The following is a 13,373-nucleotide window of genomic DNA, read 5'->3' as shown; positions in this document are numbered from 1 at the left end:
CAAGTGATTGCAAAGACCATGGCCTGTATCAGACGCACCTTAGTCTCCAGAGAGACACCATTGCTCTTCAGTACTTTGGAGAGGTCCCTAACAGCCGACTTTCCCATCGCAATACGTCTTTTAATTTCCTGGCTGCTGGTGCCAAGAGTGTTGACTGTAGAGCCAAGCAAATACAAACTGTGAACAATCTCCGTCTCTTCACCATCCATCCTGATGGTGCCAGTTGGCCCAGTGGTGAGAATCTTTGTCTTCCTGATATTGAGCCTCAATCCATATTGAAGACTGCAGTCCTTGAGGTACATATTACCATTCCTTAATTTTATAGCTGAAACTGAGGCTCAGTTAGGTTAACTTTCAGAATCCAAAGTTGAAACTGCTCCTCTGCAGTCCCATGTTCAAACCACACAGCTTAAAGAACGGCTGATGGAGCCGAAACCCATAGCCAAGGACCAGGCTGAGGACCGCCAGATGGCGCTGCTGGAGGCAGAGCTGCCCCCCGCGGGCCGGACGCACCTGAACAGAGAGCTGGGGTTCACCAGAGGAAGCAGGCTCGTTAGGTAGGGCAGGGAGCAGCCCTATCCCTCAGGCAAGAATAGGCAAAGGGTTTTAGTTCAGCCTGCTGGGACTTTGCTAAAGAGTCACGCCTCCACCAGGCGACCCCTGGTCTGCACCAGCTAGCCGCCAGCTTTGCGTTTCCTCGAGTGCAATAGAGCACAATTAATTTGGAGGATTAAGGGGTTAGAATAGATCCCACCAGGCCTTCCAGAAGGGGTGCGGCCAGGACTTCGCCACCCCCACCTGTCGGCTGCTGGAGGGGGCGGGACAGGGGGTCGGGCCTTGTCCGATAGGGCCCGCCCCCCTGTCCCCGAACCCCAGGCGCGCGACCATATATATAAGGCAGTCGGGAAACAATGCTCTCGCAGCACTCGCTCCCGCGCGGATCTCGGAAGCATCAGGGCCGCTGTGCCCGAGCAAAGAGGAGGACGCGCACGGGCGGGAGGGCGCGCTCTTGAGTCTAGGGCGCGCGCTCGGTGGCGCGCATGTGTGTGTGTGCCGACTGCCGGGCTGCCCCGAGCCGGCGGGGAGCCGGTCCACTCCTAGTGGCTGGCGGCCGGAGTGAGGTGAGGCAGCGGGTGGCCAGGGGACGGGTCCCGAGTGGTAGGTGGCAGGCTGCCTTCTAGGCACAGAGCGCCTCCACCCCAACCAGGCCAGGTCCTGGGAGCTGCGCTCCGGGCGGCGCTGGCAAAGTTTGCTTTGAACTCGTTCCCTGCTGCCCGGTCCGCGCGCATTGAGCGGCTTCTCTGGGCGCACTGACCGAGTCTGGCTTCGCGGGACGCCAGAGCAAGGCACCAGCTGCAAGCCAGTGGGGCTGGGGAGGTACAGGAGCTCAGTGCCTGGCTGCGCTGAGGGACCCAGGGGCACCTCCCTCCCCGGGCTTGCATCCCGGTCAGCCCGACCCCTCTTCCCTCCCACAGGGAGCGGACATGGACTTCGACTCGTACCAGCACTATTTCTACGATTATGACTGCGGGGAGGATTTCTATCGTTCCACGGCGCCCAGCGAGGACATCTGGAAGAAATTCGAGCTGGTGCCGTCGCCCCCCACGTCGCCGCCGTGGGGCTTGAGTCCTAATGCTGGGGACCCAGCCCCTGGGATTGGCTCCCTGGATCCATGGCCCGGAGGGGGAGCTGGGGACGAGGCGGAATCTAGGGGCCACTCGAAAGGTTGGGGCAGGAACTATGCCTCCATCATCCGCCGTGACTGCATGTGGAGTGGTTTCTCGGCTCGGGAACGCCTGGAGAGAGCAGTGAGTGACCGGCTAGCCGCCGGCGCTCCCCGAGGGAACCCACCCAAGGCGGCTGCCACCCCAGACTGCGCTCCCAGCCTCGAAGTCAGCACTCCTGCGCCCACAACTCCTTGTCCGCTGGGCGAGACCAAAACCCAGGCCTGCTCGGGGTCCGAGAGCCCTAGCGACTCGGGTAAGGATCGCCCCGGGCCACTTAAGAAGGGGGCACCCTGTGGGTGGCAAAAAGTTCTACCGCTTTCTGAGGTCAGGCACTGGGTTTGGGCAAGCCTTTCGCCCACCTCCCTCTTTCCCAGGCTAAAGCTGCCGGTTTAGCCCCCAGCAGTGTCTGTCTGGCACGTGGGTGTGTTGGTAAACAGTTTGAAGAAGTGGCTTGGGAGTCAGCATCCTTTTGATGATGATTGGAGCCCTAGGGGCACAAGGGAAAGAGAGTTGGCACTTGCAAAGGAATATCCTGGGATTGGATTGTAGGGGATATCAGTCCTTGGAAGGCTAGAAGGGGTCCCTTCAGGGTCACTCCAGGCTTTAAGTATTTTATTTATTCATTTTTGTGTATGTGGCTTCCTCTTTCACTGGAAAACTCACAATACCCCCTAGGGAAGGAGGAAGCTGAGAAACCTTTTGTGCAAAGCTGAAACCATCATATTAAAAAAAGGGGTCTCTAACCTACTTTATTTTTAAATACCAGTAATGCCTTTCTCATGCCCCTTCCAGCCCTTACCACTGTGCATCCTCACCTCCACAGGGAGACAGGTAGTGGAACAAATGCTCCTCATTAACAGATTGAAAAACTGAGGCGTAGTAGAGACAGGAATCATTAAAAGTGAGTTGTAACTTTCTGCCACCTATAGATAGCTTTCTTTCCCCACTCAGGCACCTTCATTTTCAGTGTCTTCAATACTTACTCACCTGAGAAGGCTCTCCCTTGCTTTAGACTGAGATGAAAAAGTGTTCCAGCTCCTTCCCCTACTTATCTGAGGGCTTCAGTTGTTCCCTGACGGTCTACAAGTATTCCCTGGTCACTATTTCGTACCAAGCTCTGAACTAAGGCTGAAGCTGGGGATGTGGAACTCCTCTTGCCACTGATGCAAGTGCCAACCTTGTTGAGGGCAGACTGCAACATCCCGTGCACCAGACTACTTTGTTCTTAGCCCAGCCTCTTCCACTATGAGAAGTGCTGGAGAGGAAGCTTTTGCTGGGTACAGATGCGGCAGCGGTCAGGTAAATCAGGACAGGGAAAGCTCACTGTATTTATAGAGAATAACTTTTAAATGACCATTTGAGACCAGAAGAATGAGATATGGGAGTTGTCACACACTTGAAGAGAAAGATGAATCAGAAAAGTGTTAATTCTTTTACGAGGAGTGAATGTGCTCATTTTCTATACCAAAAGCTGTTTGCTGAATGGTTCAAATAGAGATCCTTGATATAAAAATTCCAATAAGAATATGTCTCTACCAAGGCCGGTGGAGTGGTAGGATGGAAAGAGTACTATTTGGAGAGTTTGGAGAGATTCTAATTTGAGATTCAGAACATAACTAAAATGCTTTGTGGGCTTGCCTCTTCCTTCCTTTCTTTGGGCCTCAGTTTCTCTCTTTATACATGAGAGGTTGGACTCAGTTGGCCTGATGATGCTATTTCCTTGTGTAGGCATAGAAGAGTTCCATACTGCATTTGAGAAAGCGAGTGATGTGTTCAATTCTTTTTTCCTCAGCCATAAGGTTTAGCGCAGAAATAGTAAAGGTCTGGGAAGTGGGGAAATCTCCTGAATCATTTTCAGACCTGCTCTTTAACCTGAACCTGTTTGTAGGCTCCTGGTTCACTCACAGGCCACATGGCCTAGAACAAAATGCAACAGATTGCAAACAATGAGGGGGGTGGGGAGAGTGACTGACGGCAGAACTCAGCCAATAGGGGCTAGGGGTTGGTTAAAACAGCATTCCAAACACAGCTTAGCCAGCCAATCACAGGCTTTGGGGCCAGGAGGGCTGAATGGTCAGGTTTTATTAATGGAGAAATAATGCGATTGTCCACACAATGGAAGCCTTCCTGACAAAGGGGCTCCTGCATCCTGATATGCAAAAGAGGGCGAGAACTGAGCTCTTCTGTTGTCAGGCTGAAATGCGTTAAGATGGCCTTCTGTGCAGGGCTTGCAAAATGAAGACAGCAGAGTGTTTTTTTCTGCCAATTGCTTCTCTCTTGGCTGGGGTCACCCTCAAAGGCCTTCAGGCCAGGAAATGGTGGGGACAGGTCCAGGTGTCTCTCTAGGTCGTTGGTGGTCTGGTCCTGTTTACAGGACATTCTGTTGCTGCTCAGTTTCTGCCTCTGACACAGGTAGCTTGAAAAATCTTGGCTTGTACCTTTGTGATGATTTTATAGCTCTCACAGACCAGTGATTACAAACCCAGCCCTCTCTGGTCCAGGGAAGGGGGTGGGGCAGTCGACCTATAAATGATGGATGACTTTAGAAACCTATTGAACCCTGGAGCAAAATGCCCCTCAGGGAAACTCTGTCCCTCCTCTCTGTGGGTGAAGAGGGCTGGGTTTGTCGCCCTCGCTTCTCTGAACCTTCAACTGAAAGGGATGGCAGAATAGAGAGGTGGGGGAATAATAGGATTTATAACTTGTGAAAAGTAACAATTCCCCAAGTGCAGGCTGTGCTGGGCCGGAACAAAGGGCAGCTCTGCCCACAGACCCTTCATTTACAATTCTGATGGAGCATGAAAGAGCCCGACTGGGGAAGATCTTTATAGCTAAACTTTGTCCCAGGCCGGTAGCTCTTTCTCTCCATCTCAGTGGGGGAGGGTAGAGCCTGTGCAGACTGGGGGCTGTTGGCTTGGGTTTGCCTTTTGTTCTTATCTAAGCCTTGCTGTGCAAAAGGAAATTGGAGAATATTTTCCTTCTCGCTTGGTTCCCCTCCTTTCCTTTATGATGATGTCCTTACCCAATTGCAAATAAATCAGCCAGACTTTCTACTTCCATTTGTTTCTGTCTAAATTGAGAAGTCCCTTAACCTTTCCAAGCTTCTGCATGGAGAGCTAAAGTGGTAAGGTCTTCTGTGTATGTTTCTCATTGGATGTGTTCCTTCTTTCTCTCTTCTGGACAGAAGGAGAAGAAATTGATGTGGTGACAGTGGAGAAGAGACAAGCCTTAAGTGTCCGGAAGCCAGTCACCATCACGGTGCGAGCAGACCCCTTGGACCCCTGCATGAAACACTTCCACATCTCTATCCATCAGCAACAACACAACTATGCTGCCCGTTTTCCTCCAGAGAGCTGCTCCAGAGAAGAGGGTCTGGAGAGAGAACCCCAAGAAGAGGCTCTGGAGAAAGATGCTCCAGAGGAAAAGGGAGAGGAAGAGGAAATTGTGAGCCCTCCGCCTGTCGAAAGCGAAGCTCCCCAGTCCTGCCACCCCAAACCTGTCAGTTCTGATACCGAGGATGTGACCAAGAGGAAGAACCACAACTTCCTGGAGCGCAAAAGGCGGAATGACCTCCGTTCGAGGTTCTTGGCCCTGAGGGACCAGGTGCCCACCCTGGCCAGCTGTTCCAAGGCCCCCAAAGTAGTGATCCTAAGCAAAGCTTTGGAATACTTGCAGACTCTTGTGGGTGCAGAGAAGAGGATGGCCACAGAGAAAAGGCAGCTTCGATGCCAGCAACAGCAACTGCAGAAGAGAATCGCGTACCTCAGTGGCTACTAACTGACCAAAAAGCTCAACTGCTCTGTCTTACAAAAACCCACGTTTATTTTGTATCCTCTCCCCTCCCCTTTAGTAATTTGCACATTTTGTTTATGGTGGGACAGTCTGGACAATAGATCCCAGAATGCATTGCAGCCAGTGCACACAATAAGGGCTTGCATTCTTGGAAACCTTGAAACCTGGCTCTCTCTCCTCCCTGACTGGAATGCTGTGTCTTCTCGGCGCCTTTGGCTTCTCAGGCAAGCAGCTGACTGTGGAGTCTTGGGGTCTGCCTAGCTCACTAGCTCAGAAAAAGGAAAAAGAAAAAAAAAAGCCTGACAGATGCTATGCAACAGGTGGTGGACGTTGGGGGTTGGGGGGCTCCAGCCTGCATGAAATCTCACACTCTGGATGAGCTTTGGGCTGGGAAAAGATGCTCCCACTGGTGTCTCGGGTGATGCTAGGACAGCTGGGGCTGGATGTTCTTCCTGAGGCTCCTTTTTCCAGGAGACACATGAGCTGTCTTAGATGGAGACAAGCTAGCGGACTTGATCAACATGGACCATTACCTCACTGTCAGACACTTTATAGTAGCTGAGGAGTTGGTAACCCTTTTAGATATGTCGGTGTATATATAAACCTTTTATATATACTAGAAATGTTAGATAACACCCCTTCTCCTTCCACCTTCAATGCTGCCACTTTGAGAACTTTTAAAGAGCTTAGCCTCTAGATTCTTTGTCTAAGAGCCCTCTGGGCCCTTTCCCCAGAGGGAGGGACCATTTGGCCTCACAAGGGACTTTTTTGTTTCATTCTACCTTTGTTATGCAATGGACTCTTCTGCACCCCTTTCCCACAAGGTCGGAAATATTTTCCCTAGACACCGGGAAATTGGTCCTAGCCTGGGGCCATGAACTTGTTCCCTGCCCAGGTATTTTTCTGAGGAGCCCTTGAGGCTCATGTTGAAATCTTTCCTCGAGGCAGACATAAGGCACCTCAGAAGGCACAACTGTACCACTTCCTTTTTCTCATCCTCTCATTTCAATTCCTGATTGGTAAGTTTGAAGTTCTATGGAACCGTGCAAAACTGTCCTCATACAGCCAGTCCTAAGGAAAGAGTTGGCTCTGTAGTCACCACGGGCTCCCCGCCATCCTGCCTTGAGTTAGAGCTCTTTCCTGGAATCTGGGTTTTACTGAAGTTCTGAGAGAGCCTCCCTGACACTCACCTGGTTGAGTTAGTGCTCTAGAAGGTGGACTTGCTTCCTGGTGGGTTTCAAAAGAGCCTCTAGTAGCTCTGCTGAGACACCCATGATGGATTTAGCCCCACCTGGGCTCTTCAGCTCCAAGAAGAATGTGGGGAAATCCTCTAATGTAGGAAAAGTGCCCAACCCAACGAGTTTCAGTCAACCCCAGGAACCCCTGGGCCTAGTCTAGAAGGAACAGTTCCTCCAAAACTCTGCCAGATGCAGCAGGTGCCTGCTGGCTGTAGGTTTGGAGTGGAGAGTAGAGGTAGGGTGGGGTGAGGATGGCAGAGCTCTGTATGTAACTCTGGAAAACCAGCTACTACTCCCAAAACTGTTGCCTGTGGTCTGTTTCAGAGGTTGCTTCCTGCCGTCAGAGAACCTTGGCAGAAGCCTGCAAAGATTTCTCTTCATTCTGAAACATGGTTTTCTGGAACTAAATTGACTTCCAGAACTATCTTTAGAGGACAGGTGGGATGTGAGTTATTGATGTCTCACCTGAAGAGCTTGTGTTTTATAAGCTGCTGTTAGGTATTATGCTGGGGGCAGTTTTCTTTCTTTCTTTTTTTTTTTAATACTGTATTTTTGTATGACTTTTGCAAAGTGGTGTTGTTCTTGTACAAGGGTGGGGGGAACCCACCCTCTAGAGCAATTCTCTTATTGCAAGGGTCTGATTTCTTTTGAAAGGCAAGTTTACCTGAAATTTTGTATTAGTTGTGGTTATTGATTGCCTGATTTTAAAAAGTTGCCTTCTGGGACATCTTCTTCTAATAAAAGGTTTCTCAAACATGCCAGAGTGGGGGCAGCTTGTGCCATCTGAGTCCTCTGAGCCAAGGAGAAGTGTTTCAGGCAGGATAGCCACATGTGATCTGCAAATTCTTGAACAATGTTGCTAACCTGGTCATTCCACTTTGGGTTCCTGAAATGCCATTTCAGACATGTTTAAACAATGTAGGCTCAGTACTTGGTGCATGTGAAATTCTCTTGTGAATTGCAAAATGCTGAATTTGTGCTTTGGGAGGCTTGAAATCCCGGCCCCACCCCTTACTTGTTTTGTGGCCATTTAACTTTTTCCTTTCTAAGCCCTAGTATCCTTATCTGTAAAATGGAGATTAAATATGATTTCACAGGGGCTTTGCGAGTATTAAATGAAGGAATAGACTTCAAACGGCTTCCTATATCGTGAAGCCTTATATTCTTTCTGGGAGTTCTGGTGGCATAGTTAGTGGAAAGTTGTGCTGCTACCCCAAAAGTTTGAAACCACTAGCAGCTCTGCAGAAGAAATATGGACAGTCTCCTTCTGTGCAATTTAAAGCCTCAGAAACCCACAGGATGTTCTGTTATGGTTCAGTTCCAACTTGATGGTAATAAGTAGTAATGAGTGTATATTCTTTAGGGAGGTTCTGTCTGTCCTTGCCTTAGAGGTATAACAACCTGACCCTTTGCAAGATATCTTTTTAAAAATCCTACCAGCTATTCTTAGTACAGAGTGGCGAGAAGCTGTGCTGCAATCCCAAAGGCACATGGTTTGCGGCCACCAGCTGCTCCATGGGAGAAAGATGAGCAGTCTCCTCCCACGCAATTTATTGCCTCTGAAAACCCACTGGAGGGTCAGCTATGGGTCAGTTCCGACTCTACAGTACCCAACAACAGCTAGTATAAATGGTTAACATGTTCAGCTGTTAACCAAAAGGTTGGAGGTTTGGGTCCATCCAGAGGTACTTAAGAAGAAAGGCCTGAAAATCTACTTCTGAAAAAATGAGCAGTTGAAAACTCTCTGGGACATAGCTCTACTCTAACGTGCGTTGTCCTGAGTCAGAGTCAACTCTATGACAATTGGTTTTGGGGGGTTTTTTGGCTTCCTGATGGACCAATGCCTACATCTAGGTACTCTGCTTACAACTTTTATATCATGCCACACTAACCACGTGCCAGGGCTGTAGATGAGGAAACCGAGGTTCTGAAAAGAAAATGAGCCTGCTCTGAGTCCCATGCTAGTAAATTAGTTGAGATTTTATATCAGTTCTGTATTTCTAGAGCCAGCATGTTTTGTTAGCATAGGGTGTCTGTGGAAGAGGTGAACCGGGAATTCTGTCACTTAACTGATTATTGGAATTCTCTCTTCTTGAAGCCACTGGGCCTGGCATTTGTTGAGACAAATCGGAGCAAATGTTCCATGACCAGCCTCTCGGCAGCATTTGTGGGTAGATGGGATAGCTTTGCCCCAAAGAGGCCTCTTTTGGGACTATGCAAAGAACAGTTGCTGTTCAAAATGGCCATGAACATGAAGTCGGGAAAAGGCTGCTTTGCCTCTGCTAATCCCACACTACAGCTGGGACCTGGGTCAGGAGCCTGAATAGAACAACAAGCTATTCTTAATTCCTCACATTTACAAAGCAGCCTCTTAATACCTTCCATGATAACCTGGTAAGTAAACAGTGTCAGCTATATGGGACTGGAGCCCAAAAAAGAAGTTTCTTACTCAAGGTCATAAAGCAAGATCAGGATTCCAAGTCCAGTTCCCTATCAGATGAACTTTCCACTCAACCTTCATTACCCCTTCGTCACCATCAGTAGTACCTGGCTGGTAAAACACAGACTTGGGTTACTGAAATTCTTAAGGCTCACTTTCTCTTTTTTCTGAGGCTATTTGTCAAGAGGTAATGGTTGTAGAACTTCTCTGACCTTCAGAAACAGAAACTTCTGAGCAATTAATAAACAAGTAGCTGCTCCTGGGCACAGACATCATTGCCTTAATACATGTCTTAATTCTCATAGCAACCTAAGAACAATGCTATGAGTCCCATTGCACAGAGAGCACACTGATGGCCAGGGACGCTTACATCATCTGTCTGAGTCCACCCAACTGGTAAGCTGCTGCCTGACTCCAAGCTGCAGCTCCTTTGACTCCCACTGTGCTGAAAAAGGAGTGGAAGGAAAGCCATCTCCTGGGGGAAGAGAGGGTGTTTCTGGAATTTGAAGTATTTTAAGCTTCTTTCTACCTCATTTCTACAGACTCCTACCTTTATCTTTGTCTGAAAATAGCCAAGAGTTTATTCCTGGATTTCAGGGAACAATTTCTACAAATTAGGTTTGCCTCTGAATAGTAGACTCAGGGGAGTACACAGCTCAGAAAGGTAAGCAACAAGAGGTCGCCAAGAAGGCACACTTATAAAAAAAAGAAAGCTTAGCTTCCCTATTAGAGGATAATAGGCTGAAACTCTCGTTCTTATTGCCAGCTACTTACGGAAGCTCTGATGGCCTAGTAGGTAGGGAGTTGTGCTGCCAGCCGACAGGTGAGTGGTTCAGATCCACCAGATGCTCTGAGGGAGAAAGAGGAGCCATCTCAGCAATGAGTCCGTTTAAAGATAAGAGACAGGTTATGATGTCTGAATTTATCTGAAGTAACCTTGGGGTCAAGATATCCCAGAATATTTAGAAGGGGGAAAGTGGGACCTTTGTTCACCTAAAAGGTGTTTAGGAGAGAGTGGGAGACAGGTTCCTTTCCAAGGATAAGATAGGAATACCAATTGAGAGACAACTGGGTGACTGAGGTGGGGGGGTGTTCTAGATGTGTCAGTTGAAGTTCCCATCAGCCCGTTGGTATGTGGGCATTTCTATTCTCAGTCCAGTGGGCAGCTTTTGTTCATATCTGTTTATTTAGAACTGTTCCTGCCAAGGGGATCGACTGTATTGTTACAATTCTCTTGGCAGAGAAATGCAAATATGCTTTTAATGTTTCTAATCAGGTGTGCTATTAAATTATTAGGCTTAGTGCCAAGGGTCCTGTAGGTGCCCTGTAAATGTTGGGTTGATTTTAAACTAGGGGGAGTTGGTATGGTTAAATGGTCGCCCTCACCCATACCAGAAGATTTCAGTTCCAAATCTTGGCTCTCTGTTTTTCAGCTACAAAACATGGAACAAGTTATTAGCATCTCAGAGCATCAGCTTTCTGATTAGTAAAACAAGTATAGATAATAGTACCTGTACTACCGGGTTGTTATAAGAAACAGGAAGTGCTCAGTAAATGGTTGTTAATAGCTGCCATCAAGTAGGTTGTAAATCACAGTGGCTCCACGTACAGCAGAGGGAAATACTTTCCAATCCTGGACCATCCCCATGACTGATCAATACTCAGATCATGCAAGTTATAGTTTTTATTTGCTGATGTGGGGAAGTAGATCACCAGGGCTTTCTTCTTAGCCTCTCTAAGTCTGGAAGCTCCACAGAATGAAACCTGTTCAACATCATAGTAAAGCACAAGCCTCAATTGACAGATGAGTGGTGACTCTGCATGAGGTGTATTAGATGGGAATCAAACCCAGGTCTCCCACATGGAAGGCAAGAAATCTACCACCAAATCACTACTGCCTGTATTAGTAAATGGTATTTGTGGCTATGTGCCATCAAGTCACCTGCATCTCATAGCCACCTTATGCACAATAGTTATGTACCCTGACCTATTTTGAGCCAATCTCACTATCTCTGAAACACCTACCCCCATTACCCCAGTCACCGTGTCAATCCATCTGATTGAGGGTCTTCCTCCCCTGCGCTATCTCTCTACCCTTTCAAGCATGTTGTCCTTCTCCAGGGACTTGTCCCTCCTGGCAACATTCCCAAAGTATATAAGATGGAGCTTCAAAATCCTTGCCTCCAAGAAGCAATTTGCTTTCACCCTCTCCAGGATAAACCTGTTTTCTTGGCAGTCTACGGTATGCTCAATACTCTTCTTCAGCACCACAGCTCAAAGGCATTGATTCTTCTCTGTCATCCTTGGTCAATATCCAGCTCTTTGGTGTGTAGCAAGTAATTGCAAAGACCATGGCCTGCATCAGGTTCACCTTAGTCTATAGATTGTCATCATTGCTATTTCACTCTATGGAAAGACCTCTGACAGCAGATTTTCCTAGTACAATTTGTCTTTTGATTTCCTGACTGCTTGTGCCAACAAGAGTGTTGATTGTGGAACTGAGCAAGCTAAAATTGTTAACCACCTCAATACCTTCTCCATCTATCATGGCACTGCCAATTGGCACAGTGGGGAGAATCTTTGTCTTCTTAATGCTGAGCTTCAATACATATCGAAGACTATAGTCCATGACCTGCAGCAAACGCTTTAGGCCCTCCTCAGTAGTTTCAACAAGTAAGGTTGTGTCATCTACATAATGTAGGTTGTTGATGAGTCTTCCTCCAATCTTGATGCCACATTCCTCCTCATAAAGCCCACCTTCCCAACTGATCTAGTCTGCATGTAGATTGAGAAGGTATGGAGACAGGATGCATCCCTGATATACTCCTTTCCCGACTTTTACCTGTTCATATCACTATCATTAAAATATATGCACCAACACTAGAGCCAAACAGGAAGAAATAGATAATTTCTACGAACATTTGCAGTTGGATATTGATTGAACATGCAACCGAGATGCATTAATAACAATGGTAACTGGAATGCAAAAAATGGGAACAAGGAAGACGACTCTGTAGTCAGAATGCATGGATTTGGTGACAGAAAAGAGGCTGGAGATCTCAAAACAACTATGAGATATCATCTCACCCCAGTCAGAATAGCAAAATTTAACAGAACAGCAAGCAACAAATGCTGGCAAGGTTGTGAAGAAACTGGAATCCTTATTCACTGTTGGTGGGAGTGTGAAATGGTGCAACCACTGTGGAAGGTAGTATGGCACTTTCTCAAAAAGTTGCAAATAGAGATACCATTTGACCCAGCAATTCCACTACTGGGAATATACCTCAAACAGACCATAACTGACATCCAAGCAGTTATATGCATACCCATATTTAGTGCAGCTTTGTTCACAATAGCAAGGAGTTGGAAACAACCCAAGTGCCCATCAACAAATGAATGGATAGAAAAGCTGTGGTATATTAACACAATGGAATACTACAGTGCATTGAAAAACAAGGAACTCATGTAATATTATTCAAAATGGGTGACCCTGGAGGACATTATGCTAAGTGAAATATCTCAGTCACAAAAGGACAAATACTGCATGGTGCCACTGTTGTAGAATGGGACTGATATTATGTATACTGCATTGAGACAGATGTGGGAGAGAATAATTTAAAAGCGATATATGATAGGGTATTATAGTTATCACAATTGCCCAGCATTAAGGGTGCATAGTGGAGTGTACCTGGGGTGGTGGGAGGGGTGCGGGGGGATTGTATATCAAAGAAAGAATTTTTCTTTTACTTTTTCAAAGAGAGAAGCAAACTGGGGGCAGGGGGAAGGGCTGGGCAGGGAGAAAAGTGCAACAATGAATGAATGGAAATCCAAATCTGTGTAAATGTTCATTAAAATTATTAAAATAAAATTTTAAAAAAGGGGCTGGAGATAGAATAATAGCATTTTGTGCAATCAATGATCCAGTCATTGCAAATACCTTTTACAAGAAATAAATGGCAACCATACATGTGGGCCTCAGCTGATGGCCTACACAGGAATCAGACTGATGCATCTGTGGAAAGAATCATTGGAGAAGCTCAATAGCAGCTGTGAAAACTAGACCAAGGGCTGATTGTGGAACAGAGCATCAACTACTCATATCTAAGTTCAAGCTGAAGCTACAGAAAATGAAAACAAATCCACAAGAACCAAAATTGTTTTTTAAAATTTTTTATT

General features: G+C 47.2%; 1 protein-coding gene and 1 pseudogene across 1 annotated transcript; both read left to right on the top strand.

The window, feature by feature from the left end:
* Nucleotides 1-561, top strand: part of LOC102861716 — a 6,393-nt pseudogene extending 5,832 nt beyond the window's left edge.
* Nucleotides 562-1,040: 479 nt separating this feature from the next.
* Nucleotides 1,041-5,504, top strand: MYCL (v-myc avian myelocytomatosis viral oncogene lung carcinoma derived homolog). The gene is made up of 3 exons (XM_006886497.1): nt 1,041-1,121; nt 1,476-1,980; nt 4,912-5,504. Exons 1-3 carry the CDS (start codon nt 1,041-1,043, stop codon nt 5,502-5,504), a joined length of 1,179 nt encoding a protein of 392 aa, XP_006886559.1.
* The last annotated feature ends 7,869 nt before the right edge of the window (nt 5,505-13,373 follow it).

The sequence above is a fragment of the Elephantulus edwardii genome, unplaced genomic scaffold (genome assembly GCF_000299155.1).
Source record: "Elephantulus edwardii isolate Elephantulus edwardi_28Jun2011 unplaced genomic scaffold, EleEdw1.0 scaffold00049, whole genome shotgun sequence".
Lineage (NCBI taxonomy): Eukaryota > Metazoa > Chordata > Mammalia > Macroscelidea > Macroscelididae > Elephantulus > Elephantulus edwardii.
Note: the sequence above shows the minus strand (reverse complement) of the source record. Positions and strands in the feature narration are given on the sequence as shown.

Coding starts and splice junctions, on each gene's coding strand:
- MYCL (XM_006886497.1), top strand. CDS start 1,041: ATGTGTGTGTGTGCCGACTGCCGGGCTGCCCCGAGCCGGCGGGGAGCC. Junction 1,122..1,475: donor TGGCTGGCGGCCGGAGTGAG/GTGAGGCAGCGG, acceptor TCCCTCCCACAG/GGAGCGGACATGGACTTCGA. Junction 1,981..4,911: donor CGAGAGCCCTAGCGACTCGG/GTAAGGATCGCC, acceptor TCTTCTGGACAG/AAGGAGAAGAAATTGATGTG.